At 39.1% G+C, this 15,904-nt stretch overlaps 1 protein-coding gene across 19 annotated transcripts in view; it reads right to left on the bottom strand.

Moving 5' to 3' along the window:
* The window catches only part of ERC2 (ELKS/RAB6-interacting/CAST family member 2), an 823,531-nt gene that overhangs the window by 597,528 nt on the left and 210,099 nt on the right, over nucleotides 1–15,904 (bottom strand). For all 19 annotated transcript variants that reach the window (XM_043551551.1, XM_043551549.1, XM_043551542.1 and 16 more), the window contains 2 exons: nucleotides 14,944–15,018; nucleotides 371–526 (listed from right to left, as the gene is read on the bottom strand). In XM_043551551.1, the coding sequence (XP_043407486.1) occupies nucleotides 371–526; nucleotides 14,944–15,018 (231 nt within the window). The remainder of the gene's footprint in view (nucleotides 1–370; nucleotides 527–14,943; nucleotides 15,019–15,904) is intronic.

Genomic DNA, 15,904 nt, shown 5'->3' with positions numbered 1-15,904 from the left:
CAGCCTTTGGGGAGTGAAAGCAGGAGTTATAAAGCTGAAAGAAGAGAAAATGAAGAGACCATATATAAGATGTGGAGGAAAGAAAAAGAAACATAAGGAAGTGTAAAACATGAGAAATGTAGCAAATTAATTAATGTTTTTGCCACTGAAGTGTGATAGATTAGCCTCCTCTCTACCTCTCCTGAATCAATACTTACAAGTGCCTTTTTTTTAATCCAAAAAAGGTTCCTGCAGCAACTCCTTTCAGTGCCAAGTACTGCAGATCTACCATAAGCAAATTCACAGAGGACTGCTTAAACTGAAGAGTACAGTTAAAGCTTCTGTTCACATTATTTTAATACCATTAAACTATTTTATTAGTAGACTGTACCTTATTTTTCATGAACTTTGAGTGACTCTTGTAAACTTCTATTTGTTTGATCTCTTCTTCTCGGTCCTCTATATTCAGAACGCCGTTTGTCTTTAACATCTGTATTTCATCTTCGAGATCCCTTATATTGCGTTCAAGTGAAGCTATTTTTGTGTCCTGGATTAAAAATTTAAAAAATAAAGAGAGAGAGTGTTTTGTAATTATATGAAACCTGGATGTTAAAAATGCAGTATTTGTAGCAACGTAGTACGATATTAATACACCAGCACAAGAAACTGGAACAAATTCTGCTCTCATTTATACTGATGCAGGGGTGCTGGAATAATTTGTATAGTGCGGGTGCTGAGAGCCATTAAACCAAACTGTCAATCATCTGTATAACGGAAACCACTTCAAGCCAGGGGGAGCTGCAGCACCCTCAGTAGCCCAGTTCCAGCACCTATGATATGTGTATTGATGTAAATCCTAGGTAATTCCACTGACAGTAGCTTAAGGGAAAACAGAATTTGGACCTCTGCTCTCAAACGAAAGACAGCACAATGCTTGATTTTATTTTAGCATCTATTAAGAATGAGCATTTTGATGCTCATGCACAGTCTGGGCAAAATCCTGCCCTACTTCCTAGAAGGCACACAAAAGGAGGACAATAGATGAGGACAGCAGGGCCAGACGTATATGGAAATACCTTATAGGCCTTGCAACTACTTAGGGCTATCAGGAGCTGGCTGGCCTCTCAATCTTGTCCTCTCTCGAACACAAGGTTACAATCCTGTCCTGCTGTTTTGAGAAATAAGAGGAGTCTCCTTATGTCCATTTGCTCCACTGGTATACCCACATATAGCCAAGGGCAGGATATATACTTTTCATCCTACAATCTCAAAGAGCTTTACAAACAGTATGTAACCAAGTTAATATGCAACAGAAATGCCACCTCATATACCATGGATTATGTGTCACCTCATATACTGGTTATCAGCTTGTGCCAGTACAGCACTTAAAAAATCCAGTGATTCAGCTCTCATTTTCATTTGTTGTCTGGAAACTAAAAAAATCTATTCACTTGGGGATGAATAGAGATCATTAGGACTTATAATACCTTCTCACACAACTTTCACTTTGAAAGAATATAGCAAAATGACTCAGTTGGCAATCTGTTTTCAAACATCTATTAGGGAACAAATTCTCCATGGATCAAGCGCAGAAAAATTAAGTCCAAGAATACAAAGTAGCCAAGACATATTAGAAACTGGGATAAAATCCTTGCCCCACTGAAGTCAATGGCAGAAGGCCTATTGACTATAACGGAGTCAGGATTTTACCCATTTTCTCCCACAAAAAATAAAAGTTCAAACAAACCTTTTCCCAAGACAACTAAATTTGAACCTCTGTAGTAAAATAAAACTTTGTTTCTGTTTTCAGTTGACTGTACTGCCTGTCTTTAGCCAGAAGCTGAAGTTCTGCAATATTAAAAAAGGTTATTCCTACACTACCTACAGACTGTCTTAAAGTAGTCAGCACCCAAACTTTTGCATGATAGCAAAGCCCGTTTTCAGGATACGGTCAGGCTAAATTTGCAATTTCAGAGGTTGGATAACCTGGATACAGCTCTGATAAGCATCTGAACTTTTGATTACTAACCCAAAATGAAACTTTGAACCTTTCGAATTTCACCAACTATTGTTATAAACAAGAGACTGCCTTGTGAACTATTACTTTTAATGGATAGACCCCAACTATCAACTGGCCAATATTGCCTCTAATATCTGCAATAACATATGGCCACTGCTTGAATCTTTAGAGTGCTACAAGCTATTGGAAAGTCTCTTACATAGCAATAGCTAGTTGGCAAGAGGAGCACAGAATGTCAGCTTATTTGACATCTTCTGAGGGGTTATGACATCAGGGCTGTACCCATCGATGGAGACATTCCATACCTGGTAGTAGATGTTTGATGGTACCTGCTTGCTGGATCCGAAGACCTATTTTCAAAGTTATCCTTAAAATTTAGAGGGCCTTTCTTCTCAGTAATTCCACTTAGTGATAAGGGTTGTATATCTTGAAAAGAGGGACACTTATTGTCAGGAAAGTGGGAATAGTTGCTGAATACCTATCCTTACTCTAAATTTTGGGGATTATAGATTTGATTGTGTATGTCACTGTTCTAAAATAAGATAAATCGAGACACTTATTTAGGAGATTAATTTGGGATTTAGGATACTGACTTTCCATTTTTGAAAATATTGGTATTAATTAGCCAAAATGCAATATAGTATTATGATGTCTATCATATGTATCTATATTACTCCCTCTTAAAAAGATTTTTTCTATAATCCAAATGTTGTTGGGTCACTGCGCCTTGTTCAGCACTGTGGCAGAGCATGGGGCTGCAATGGCTCTGCCTCAGTTTTCCCCATCAAGGTTTCCAGTCCACTCTGGTGGCTTATGACTCTGGCCAAGTTACTATGAAAGTTCAACACCTGCATTTCTGGGGTAAAAAAGTCCAAAGTCACATCCCAAAACAAACATGAAATAAATGACTCTCAATCCCAGCTACGCTTAGTTCTCAACCATTCTGAAGTTATTCACCCATTCACCCTCTAGCCTCAGCTCTCAGACCTCCCCCACTTCCCTTCAGGTAGCTTAACCACCATGGCAGATCCCAAATACTCCCATGTTAGGCATGCCCTCCCTCTTCTGAGGCTCTTTCTGGCTGCAGCCTTATTCAGTTTTTGGCTCCAGCCAGGTTTCTACCGCAAGTGAGAGCAGGTGCTCTCCTTCCCAGCCAGCTGTACCTGAGCAAGCTCTCCTCTTTTCAGCCCCTTCCCTCAGTTCTGACATCCACTACAGGTGCAGTGGTTGGGGATGATGTTGCTCATTGGAGTTAATTAATCCTTTCCAGCCCAAGTGGGGTTTGTAAACTCCATCATACCAAGTAAAAGGAAGTTGTGAGAGGCCAGATCACTGAGTATTAGTGCAGCTGCTTTGTGCTGCCCAGCAACAGATTCAGCCCATACAGCCAGCTTAACCTGCCACAGGAGAATCACCCTAGTGTAAGGTATCATCCAGTAGCATAGAGCCAATAGAGTGGCTTCAACACCATTCTCCTTCTGTACAGCTTTGTCTGGGGCTTCCCTGTGGCCTGCAAATTTCTGTCCTGGAGATTTTGGCAGAAATCACATTTTAGAGCAGCCTTCATGTTGATTTAATTTACACTTAGGGACAAGCCCAACACAAACTCAGAATGAAATGCAAAGGCAAACTGTATACCATCCTTGTACACACCCCTTCTGAACTGTACCATATGCAAGATGAGCTGGCCACAGGATCTGGCTCAGGGTTTTTACACTGGCAAAGAAGACTCTTTTTATAGTGTATTACTATGCACATATTTTATTTTATTTTTTTTAAGTACCAAAGTATGTGATGTGCATTTCCCAGTCTAAGTAAGACGATATTAACTGAAGACTACAGAGTCGTTGAGCCACTCTCTAATAGAAGAGCACAAAGTAGACCAGTAAGGGCAGTGAGCAGACCTTGTATGGTGAGGACATTGGTGAGTGATTGCATCCTCAGCACATGGATGACTACCAGGTATGCTACACATTGGTCGCAGTAGTACCATATTCAGGGTCTTAATCTGTTTTAGGCATAATGTAAATCTTCTTGTGATATCTGATTCATTACTCCATTTTAACTGAGAGGAGAGAAATTTAATTCATTAGCAACAGTAGCAAGCAACCACCATATTTAACAATCAGATTTTCTACATATGAGTTAGGAAGTTCCTTATAACACTGCACAATAGCTGGGGAAAACAGCTGTTTCCTATTCTTCCAATAACCCAGCAATACTGCATGGCTCAGCCTCCACTTCCATTTTGGGAGAGAAGATTATTTCCTCCTTGATCACCTTCCTCATAATTCCCACAGAAACCTGTTCATTCAGGCTTGCTACTCTGACATGCAGTGTTTTAGGAGGCTAATCTTCAAGAATGACAAGGTAACAGTAAGAATATTTTCTATTTTTAATACTATGACTCTAAGATTGAATATCTGGTTCTCCTTCCATGGAAGGAATATTTCTACATTCTACTTGTAGATTATATCAGGTTTCGCCCCCTTTGGTGATGACTCTCACAAACAGTTATGTAACAGAATTAATTATAAAAACAACTGTGCGGACATTCCCATCTTAGTATCGAAAATGGTGGGTGGTTTGTTTTTTGCGCCTTTTCTTCCTTCTGTTTAAAGCAAAATGTTTTGTTAAAGACCAAAGTCACACAAAATGTTACATCCTGGAAAATTTGTGATTTTATCTAATTAATTCCCTTTGTATTTAATCATGTAGGCAAAATGCCATCTAAATTACCTAGTTTATTAGGTGAAACGCTCTAATATGACATGCTTCCATGGACAGAATCATAGCTTATCACCATGGTACCTAAATCTTGACGAGGGGATCAACATTATTCATATTCAGAATGAGAAGAGCTTGGAGAATTAAGGTACTGAAAGAAGCAAACAGAAAAATCTCTTTGCTATTACATTACCTACTCCGATAAAACTCATCTATTATTAGGCATTTATTGTGCTATCTGCAGAACATTTTTCTGAAAGGCTTTTGTGATGAAGGAAAGAACAAAGTGTGTGGTGGAGTGTAAGACAAAGAAAAACGGAGGTGCCTGTTGATAGAATTCGTCTTGTTTTGGCGAAATCATCCCCCCCCAAAAAGGGAGGAGGGGCAAAAGAGCCACCAATTATCATGGTTATGATCAGCCTTAAGAAGGGACAAGGGTGAACAAACAAACAACTACTGTCATACCCTATAACATGGAAAATTCCGTAAAGGAGCAGACCAACTTGCGCCAGGCAACCCCACATCCTATTTCTAGCACCTTCTTTTCCCCGTTACTCCAGAGTACGACAAAATAAAAAAAAAAAAACCCTGTAACTGTGTTTTACTAATTCTGCAATTCTATCCTGGGTAGGGCGGAGGTTACATCTCCCTACTTTCACCGTCATTGATCAGTTTATGCCCTGCGGCATAAAATTTAAGTCTTGTAAGAAATTTCTCACTTAATGCCTTGTAGCTATTTATGTATCTGTTCACATAAGCCCTGAGTGCTGAAATCAAACATTTATTTTTAGTCTCTACTCGAACAGAGTGTTGTGACTAATGTTGTGGGAAAATGTCACATTACTGATCTTTTTTCATTCAGAATCAGAATATAAACCTCAGAAATGCAAAATTTTCTGCGGCACACAAATTTTTGAAAAATTCCATTTTGGAAGAACTGAAATGAAATTTTTCAAGAATTTACATTACAGCAAACTAGCTCATCAGCTGGGCAGCCAGGCAGCCTAAGAGTCCCATCAGGCAAGCTACAGGGGAACAGAGCAGGCTGGGAAACCTACGAGGCAGGTAGATGGAGAATCAGGATAGCTGGGCTGCTAGGGAACTGGGAAGACTGGCAGGAAGTCTGCCCAGCCAGTCAGCCTCCCTGGTTTCCATTCAGTTGAATCAGCATTTCAGACAGAAATCCGTTCTCTCAGAAAAACTTCAACAAGTGTTAGTTGGGGCTAAATTTACAGACGCTTGGTTTGACAACCTAACAACCTGAAAGAAGAGCAGATGCAGTAGCGCTTAATTTGTTCAAGGGCTTGCCAGGGCTGAGCCTCAGCACCTCTAGGTGTGACAGTTCATAGCCCCAGCACCTCTAGGCTTGCTGCATCAGTTATAAATGTAAAAAAATTGCTTGAGCCCCAGCACCTCTTTCATTACAAATTAACCACTGAGATGCAGTATCTTCTTCAAGCCTGTGGTTTGTCTACACCAGCAGCATTCCAAATCTGGGATTGTTGGAATGATGTTGGTATAGATAAGCCACAGAGCTTGGGGCTTGAATCACAAAGACAGAAGGTTTGGCTACAGTAAGATGAAGGAAGAAGTATAATATTACTAGGACTAATAACTCTTCTGAGTTCTCCAAAAATATGGCATCAGTGATTGAAGTTAGGCCTTCCAAACCCTGTTAACAGACACAGAAATATATAGCAGGACTTTCTATACTGACTCAGACTATTAATCAGAATTGGTATACTACTTCCAACAGTTGCCAATGCTTCAGAGGAAGGGACATCTCTCCTCCCCCATTAATCACCCTACCTAACAGTGCAATCCTACATTTGGCCTGGGAGAAGATTCCTTCTTTACTGGTCCCAGCAGCGTTAAATTTTTGCCTTGAAGCATAAATTAAGAGCATTAATTAATATAGGATTGTCCTGATTATGCAGAGGAAAGTTGAAGTAGTACTAGGCTGACTCTGCAGATTAGTTTCCAGTGATAATGACTCATATATCCCAGAACATTATGACAAAACTGCTGGTAGCATATTGCCTGACACATACACTGTAAAATATAGAGCTGGGCAAATAATCTGCAAGACATAATTTATTCAAGGCATTTTGCCTCTTTTTCTGCTCATGTCAGCAAGCAAATCACTATTCCCAAATGTATTTGTTACTTAAAAGCATTCATCAAACTATTTCCGTGAATAACTCTGTAGATTGTTCACAAGCACTTGATGGCAGTATTCGATATTTGAAATTGCAAATTCAATCGTCTTGATCAGTTTTATTTGAACACACACATCACATGGTATGTTTCTATTCCCTCAATTGAGAAATAGAGCCTTTAGTTTCATGTGTTTTTTATATCAATATTTGAGCATTTGATCATTGCTTTTTTTCTGAAGAGATTTATTTTCTAAGGCGATAGTATCACCTTAAGGTTAGGCCCAAAATTTAAGTTCTATAAAAGAAGGATATTACCAAACCTATTATGAATAGACATGGTTTCATTATTAATTTCACAGAAAACAGGTTTTTGGGATAAATATTCACTGATTATAAGCCCAGCATGACAGCTATTGCAAGAGAGCCAAAAAGAAAAAATCCTTAGGAAAAAAGTGAAATACAAATAATTATAAATAGACAGTGTCTGTATAGATTTTAAAAGTACAGTGTAGAAAATATTCTGGTTCACCTTTAAAACAAGAGAAAGGGAAGATTCGTGCAATCGGAACAAGAAGAACACTTTGCACTACACACACAAGCAGTTTTCTAGTAACATACCTGAAATATCAAAGCTGGATCAATATATAAAGATGGTTGTTTCTGCAAGTAAGGTAAAATCACAAATATTTTCATTCACTTAAGATCTTGCCATTTTAAATACTTTTTGCTCTTGTCTCTGTGCTATTCGTACTTCAGCTTGATTGTCACTAGTTTACAATGAAGATGAGCATTATGCCAAATTGGTAGGCAAATTCTGCCTAACTTACTCACACAGGTAGTCTCACTAGTTTAAGTGGGACTTTGCATGAACAAAATTTGGCCCTGGTGTTGCTAAGTACACAGCATTAGTTCTTAATACAAACAATATATTCAACCGCCTTTTCTTTTAATGTTTTAGGTTATTTTAACCAATAGTAACCAATCTTACATGCTTATATGCCAAAGAGCATATAAAATTATTACAACACATACCCCAACCTTAGAGTGTAAGTGGGTGCAATTCCATTGAAGGCAATGGATTTCAATACACCTGCCTCACTCACTATGTGTCCCTGCCTCATTTATGTACATCATTCAACTGGTGCATTGAATGAGGCAGGGGAAATAATAGTATGATCATGTAATGATAGTCTATATCATAGTGCAGATGCACATGGAGACAGAGTTAAGGCTGCATTACACATTTCTGGACTTTTTAGTGTTTAGCTTGGTACTATTATATATTCTTAACTTTGTTATATCATATATATTCCATACTAAAAAACTAACTATACTGCAGTAAATAACCTAGCATTAACATATCTTCTAACATTTAAAAAAAACAAAAATATACTACTACTACTCATGGTTTTGCCAATTAAATAAAACTCATTTCCGGTTTGCATACATAATTGTTGGTAAGACTTCACAGTAAAACAGTTTTCATGTCATGTCATGTTCTGCAAAAATAGAAGATTTGAGATGGGTGACAGCTGGAGAAACTGTCCACACCAAAACATGGTTTCTTAACCAAGAGTGTAACAACTGCTTCTTTAAGAAAATCCGACACCTTGCCCTTGTTAAACAAGGCACTGACATTCGCCACCTTGCACTTAAGCAGAAAGGAGTTTGTCTGGCTGGCCAGGAGAAGAAGGCAATGCTTTCTGGCTTTGGGGAGCAGGGGAAACCTAAACCTGCTGAAAGAGCAGTCAGCATGGTGGATGACTAACCACCCAGGAATGAAGGGTTTAAAAAGATCAGCTGGGCCTGGCCCCTCCCCTCTCCACTGAGAATAGGCTGGGCAGCACCCATCTTCCCTCCCTAATTAGGTCACAAATATGCCAGGTGTTTAGCTATATCTGCTGTGGGCATTACACTAGCCGTCCCACAAAGGGGGGCTGGGAAGGAATTTTTTCCTTACCACCATATTGGCCAGGTGCAGTTGGGGGGTGGTTCGCCTTCCTCGCAGCAGATTCAGGTAAGCTCTGTTCATGCATAGTGTGATGGGCAGTAGGCCACATGTCGCAACTCTTTATTTGAGTGTATAACGGATGTTCAGTACAGGTACTCCATAAATTAAGGCACAAAAGCATAGAAAAATGGCTTGGAAAAGGAATTAAGGAGAGTGCTTGGTAATTGAGCAAGCCGGGGGCAGTTGGAGACTATGACTAGTACAGCAGGGAGCCAACCCCTCATCATTATAGTCCACCTTAACCCCTCCTACGAGGGGGTGTGGTTGGTAAGGTCCCAGCAAGGAAATTGATGGAGGGACCTGGATGAAAATGCAGGGGAGCCGTGGAAGCCCCCCACAAAAAAATTGGCTGGAATTGGTAAGGTCCCAGCAGGGAATCTGCTGGAGGGACATAAATTTTGCACCTGCACTGCACACATTTTCTCCGCTGGGTTAGTCCTAGACATCTGTCTAATAATAAAGTTGCAGCCTGATTAAACCCATATCTAATGTCACCTGTCATTCTTTCGGCATAGCCAGACAATCCATTCCAACAAGGTCCTCAACACCTCATTGCTGCTTTTCACAAGCAAGAAGAAACATGGATCTAACATACAGGTTTTGTCCTGTACATCCTCAGTTTCTCCACATGCATCACATAATAAAATGCAAACATAGAAGATGCTGGATTTGTTCCCCAAGATTTAGCCACCATGGATACAGAGAACTCAGTCCAAATATGAGTAATTGCATATTACAAGTAATCTGACAACTCCTTGCAGAAAGAAACACACACGTGATCAGATGCAAATGATCCAATTTAACTAGATTAACCACCAGGAACAGTTCCACTGACTGGATCTTTGCGGAAAGCTACAAAGGAGGTGAAGAATATTTTCTTCAATGCCTGCACAGCCACAACATAAGATCTCAGAAACTCTGTGTCGCCAGCACTCTAGTTTTCTTCCCTTCCACTTCATTACTCATGTATCATCTAAATTAGCACTGCAAGGACAAAGCTGAGGAAGAGGATGTTACAGATCATTTCTATCACTGGTTATGGAAACAGATCATTATAATATCTTAGCAAACAATCAAAGGAGTTTATTGTCAAATCCAATCTGCATTTAATGCAGGACATACACAAAACAAGTATGCCACTTCTCCAACACTCAATTCACGCTGAACTACATAGCTAGCTGGAGGATCTGGACTAACAACAGGCCTGAGGTATCATCCAATAACCGATGCCTATTATATTATTAACCAACGACCTTTCATTCAACAGAATAATCAGAGTAGGTTTACCCACATCACAGACTCCTATGAACATGCCCTTAGGAAGGCGGATTACACCAATATTACATGCTTTTGGCTTACATCTCATTCAGAGAAATTATAACCTATACTAATTCAGTTATTCACTTAACATTTTGCTAGCATATCAGAATACCTCAGATTTTCAGACTATTTTTTAATGACCTTCTTCCTAAAACAAGCATTTTATGCCTGGGCATTATTTTAAGGAGGGAGAAGAAAAAGGCAGACTGTCCCCCTGCAAATTTCAGCCTGAAAAAATTAACCAAAAAACCCTACCACCGTTTGCCTCCACCAACTTTCAGCCAGCTAGTGCAGAGCAAGGGGAAACAGCTAAGGGGAGTATGAAGCTGCTGCTTTAGGTACCAGTGCTCAGGAAATGCTCCCTGCTTTCCATTTCTGGGTGAGGATCAGCTAGCTGTTTATTTGATTTGCTCAGCTAACAGGAGGCAGCTGCAAACACTGCACTGAAGTCTCTCACAAATAGCTGTTGCTGTGCTCCTTGTTGGGCAGGCAAGAGATGACAGTTAGGATTCCTGTTAAGAGGTGAACTCTCCCCTAGCCGTCTAGCTTCCAGCTTGGAGTGGTTGAGGTCAGCAGAATGAGAAGGATGTTAGCCTGCTGAAGAGGAGTCCAAGCTACTGGCTTTCTGCCTGCCCAACAGCTTCTGCTTTTCCTCCTCTGTGCCTGAGGGACAGATAAGGGGATGGAAGAACACAGGTGGAGAAAGGACAGAGGAACCTTGGGGAAAAGTGGGGGCTGAGAAATAACAGGGACAGATGGGAACCCCAACCAGCGTTGCCAACTCTCTGTCTTGCAGTATTTGTTTTCCTTAGTGAACCAACTGATGGAATCAGGAGTCTACATGAGGATCTCAGCTTCCATTTTTAAAAAAATAAGATTCTTGCCTTCCTGGTTGCAAATTACAGCTTGAAAATGTAAAGCAAAGCACCCTAAGGCTCAACAACCAGAAGGCAAAAAAAATAACGCAAAATGTATTACTTAATAAACCTCTTGATTTGAACTCTGATTCATGATGTTTGAACATTTGGGGTTGGCATTACTAGAACCCTGGGAACAATAGCGTACGGAGTCAGTGAATACTGACCTCCACCATATGACAGGAACATCTTGTATCCCATCCCATGTAGTGTGATTGATGCCAGGAAATAAAGAGCATGTCTATGTGCCACCCTTATTACAGACAGGAAACTTGGGGAGAAGAGACCCTTTAAGACCAAGGAGTAAATCTGGATAAGAAAGTTTGGGAGAACAATAAATCTTGAAGAAATGAGGGATAGGGTGGGACAGAGAGCTGCAGTTTCCTGGCTCTAGGCGATCACTCTGTCTTCTGACCCATCTCAGCAGAACTGCGCTTTTGTGGAGAGTGAAGGGACAAGGGAGGTGAAAGGTACAGGGGAAACTGAGGAGGAGCTAGGCACTTTGGAGAAGAAGGAAGAGAGTGGAAATTAGGAGCGGGAGGCTGTGTTTGAGGAAGCAGGCAGGGAGAATTAGGGGTCTGAAGAAGTCTGGAAATTTGGAAGGAAAAAGTGAGTAAGGAATTTTGAGACACAGAGGGGTTGGTATCTGGGAAGATAGGGCTAGGAAAAGAGAACATGGCAGTTCTGAGTGGGGGGAAAGGAGAGATGGGGAAGGAAGAGGAGACATGGAGAGTGTAGGAATTTGATGAAAAGAGGACAGGTTAAAAGGCTCTGGGGAAAGGTAAAAGTATCAGGTGAGGGAATTACAGACTCAGCAATGACCAGTGAAAGTGCTCATTACAAAGATCTTGCAGGTACTAAAAGCACTGCTCTCAATCCTTTTTCAGTGGAAACAATATATTTCCAAGCCTCCTGAGGAACCAAAAGACAGGACTTTCTGACTTCAGTGGCAGAAAAATTGTGAGACTACCTGTGACTCTGGGTACTCCCTCCTACCAAATGGAGAATGGGTTTGCGGATTTGCAGAAGAATTAAAATTTATTTTGCAGCTTAAACTTTAGGGCCCTCTTTTTGTTGTTACTATCCTCACAGGTGCAACACGTCAGTTTGACTATTTTTTAATTAATCTTATTCAACATTAAGCATTTAAAATGATCATCCCAACAAAACACAGTCTCCTACTTTCTAATATGCTGTAGTTGATGAATTACTGCAAAAATGCTGGACAATGTTCTTGTATCAGCTCATACATGGATTCCTAGACTAGAATCAACAGCAAGTTCTGCATAAAATATATAGCAGTATATGGGACACTGCCATGGGTAGAACATTTTTTCATTAGACATATAGGATAATCCAAGCTAATAATTATCCATTAAAAAGGCAAGTCCTGTATTTACTTCAGCATTCAGACTCACTTACAATAGAAGTCAGTGGCAAATCTAAGGCCCTTAATTTGCACTTCCTTTATGACGGAAGTGAAAGGCCATCGTTATTGTATTCAGGATGGTTTGCCAACTCTCAGAATTTTATCATGAATCTCATAATATTTGGGTTATTTCTTAAAGACCCAACTCGTGCATTTACATAGTTTTGTGAAAATCTCAAATCTTTCATTAAAATATTCTAGCCCTTATGGTTGTGGAGAAATGTTACAAATTGTTACCCCTGCAGAGTCAAAACCCAGAAGGCAAATAAAAAGATCCCAACATAACTCTTTTTTAAATCTCATAATTTTAAACCAATCTAATGGTATTTTTTTGAATGCCTGAATTGTTAATTTTTGAATGTTTGATGTTGGCAATGCTATATATCAAACAAAGCAATCAAGCACTCTTCCCCTTAGACAAATTTCTGAGTTGTCTCCAGTGTGAAAATGGTTTTAAGAGACAGGTAGGCAATATAAGCAAGTGACCTTCAACAGAAAAATGATTTTTAAAAGGTTTGTATGAGAGGCAGATTTCAATTATTTGGTCAGAGACAGGCTATTAATTTTTCTTTTATGCCTGATCATTCTCTTTGGGCTTAGCACATCTGGAACTATGTATTGAATATTTAGCATTTATTCCTTAATATTCAGCAATAGAGTACTTAGTTTTACTAAGCCTCAAGCAAAAAAAAAAAAAATTCCTTTGTTGTCCCCATTGTACCTGAGTTTCTTTGTGCTTCCAGCAGGTTGCAAGGAGCCCAGCAATTTACAGACTGAGAAAAAGTGGCTTAGATGCAATAATTAAATATAATAATCAAAAGAACAGTGAATTATACAGAAACAGATAATGGCATAAATACCCAGAAGCCCTGTTAAAAAAAGTTGATATAAAAATATACCTTTCATTAATATTCATTTATCCACTCAGCTTTGACAGCAGTTAGTATAGTCAAGTTTGGCAAATCACACACATAGTTTTGGGAAAGAAATAACAGCTTTGTAATGCAAGAATTTCACATCCAAAAAATGAGTAATATGCAGCTCAGTGCTGAGGAGTCATTTATCTTTTAAGGTGGATGATAAGGTTGTTTTCGGGTTTTTGCCCTTTATAATATTGTATCATATGACAAGCGTGCAGCATAAAAACATAGGGCTTATTCACACTTCCTTTACACCAGATTTACACTACTGTAACTTCATAGACTTTAATGGAGCTAGTCCAGATTTACATCAACATCCAACCAAAAGCAAGCCATAAGCAAGTATTCTCATTATCTGTGGCAAAAGCTGGGGGGGGGCGGTATGTGTGTGTTCTGCACTAATTCTTTATTAATAAATGTATGATCCAATCCTACTAACTCTTGCTCATGTGAGTAGCCTCATCAAAGGACTATACACAGGTGTAACGGTTTGCAGGATCAGGCCTCTGAAGTTTTCTAATTACTAAAGCTAACAAAGTTTCCCTGAAATATACCCCAAGCTGTTCTGATAACTAAAATATGATAATGCATTGATTGTCCAACTTTTTTCTGTATGTTATTTAATTGACATGCCCTAGAATGTAGCCAAATTATTCTTGCAAAACTTCACTGAGCAGAACTTGTCAGCTTTTTGAAGGGGACTACTAAGAACAGTGATATGAGTGTGTGGAGGAGAACCACTAAAAAGGAGGTAAGTAAAAGGAAAAAATGTTTACTATGCTTTAGTAGAATATGAAATTCTACTGTATGATTACAGGAAAAAGGCCACTACTTTCTGTATGATCTAGTTTCTATGATCTGCAAAACCAGTTCATCAGCTTGCTCACTGGAAATCAGTCATCTTTCTAATGCGGGGATGATTTATCGAGGAAACAGGTGGAAAGGGGAAAATTATTTAATTTATCAATAATGGGTTTGGAAAAAGATTAATTATTTGTTCTTTCTGGAGACAAAGAATATTTTTATACCTTTCTCGGAATGCTATTCTCATGTTTGTGAAATTGCAGGCCTTAGCTTTTCACCAAAAAGAGGTATTAGTCAAATGCAAAAATGTATGTGCAGTTACTATGAATAAGATGTTTACATGTTTACAGAGCAAATGGTATCTAAATTTATTTTGGGGAAGTTCTATGGCCTGAGTTATACAGGAGGCCGGACTAGCTGATCACAATGATCCCTTCTGGCCTTGGAATCAAGGTATCTAAAAAAACTGTTTTACAGATCTATGAAATTTAGGAATTATTGCGGGGGGGGGGGGGAGGAATACTGATTATCCCCTTGCTTTACACAAAAATGAATTCTATAATAAAAGCTACAGCTCATTTCTTGTTTTAATATTAACTGGTATTAACTGAGTTCAAACTAAAAGACTGCGTATTGGCAAGCATGCAAAGTCCATACCTTCATCTCTATAACTGTCTGAAGAGCTTTTGTCTTTGCTGGTTCAGGCTGAAGTTGGGTTCTTCTGTGTAGTTCCTGTGGAGGGACACGATAAAAATAAGCTTGACGACTCATCTTTCCATTATTTTGTGTCTCATATAAATGTAGCACAGTCCACAGCAAATTAGAAGTCCGATGTTCAGGACTGCACAAGTCCAAATGCTACAGGTGCATCTTTCTTATGATCCCTCTAGCATCACTGCAGTCTCTATCTTATATTACAGTCATCGCTGTCGGCACATGCGCTATTTCTGAAACCTCTATCAATAATTAACGTCAACTGTGACAAAGCCAGCAAGTAATTTCTTAGTCCAAATACAACACTGCTGCTTCTGCCCAGACATCAAATCATAATTCATTCAATTATAGTACACTGTGTTGCTAATTCAAAAACTAAGAATAATAAATGCCGTTTAAAATCTTTTACTGAAGTTCTCTGCTTAGAGTTTTTCTACCAATATTTGAAGCAAGCAATTTAAAACCATTAAATTCAAATTTGACATTTTAAGAATAGTAATTATATAATGGATTGATGCAGCACCATCTACAGTAGCTTTTGCATTCCAGTTTTCATGTATTCACAGTATGATATTTTTCACAGTTTAATCTACAGGTAATAAAAATATAGGGGTTACAATTGCTACACAAAGATGTACAATTAACAAAAGCAAACATCAGCCACTCTTCAAAGCTGAAGATTGGGGGTAGATATTGACAACATTGAGAATTGTGTACAAACCATTAATTGAAAAATATTTTAATATCTATTCACAGTAGTGCTTCTGATGCTGATGTGAATGTTTCTCACATACTGTAGGTGACTGTAAAGTCCATGACTTTCCATATGTGGTTATCTTATAGTCTCTGTCCATGTCTCCTTCACATGCATGTGCACAATTAGAACAAAATGGGTTTCAGATGA

Source organism: Chelonia mydas, chromosome 7 (assembly GCF_015237465.2).
Source record: "Chelonia mydas isolate rCheMyd1 chromosome 7, rCheMyd1.pri.v2, whole genome shotgun sequence".
Taxonomy (NCBI): domain Eukaryota; kingdom Metazoa; phylum Chordata; order Testudines; family Cheloniidae; genus Chelonia; species Chelonia mydas.
The sequence above is the reverse complement of the archived record's forward strand: the minus strand, read 5'-3'. Positions and strand labels throughout refer to the sequence as shown.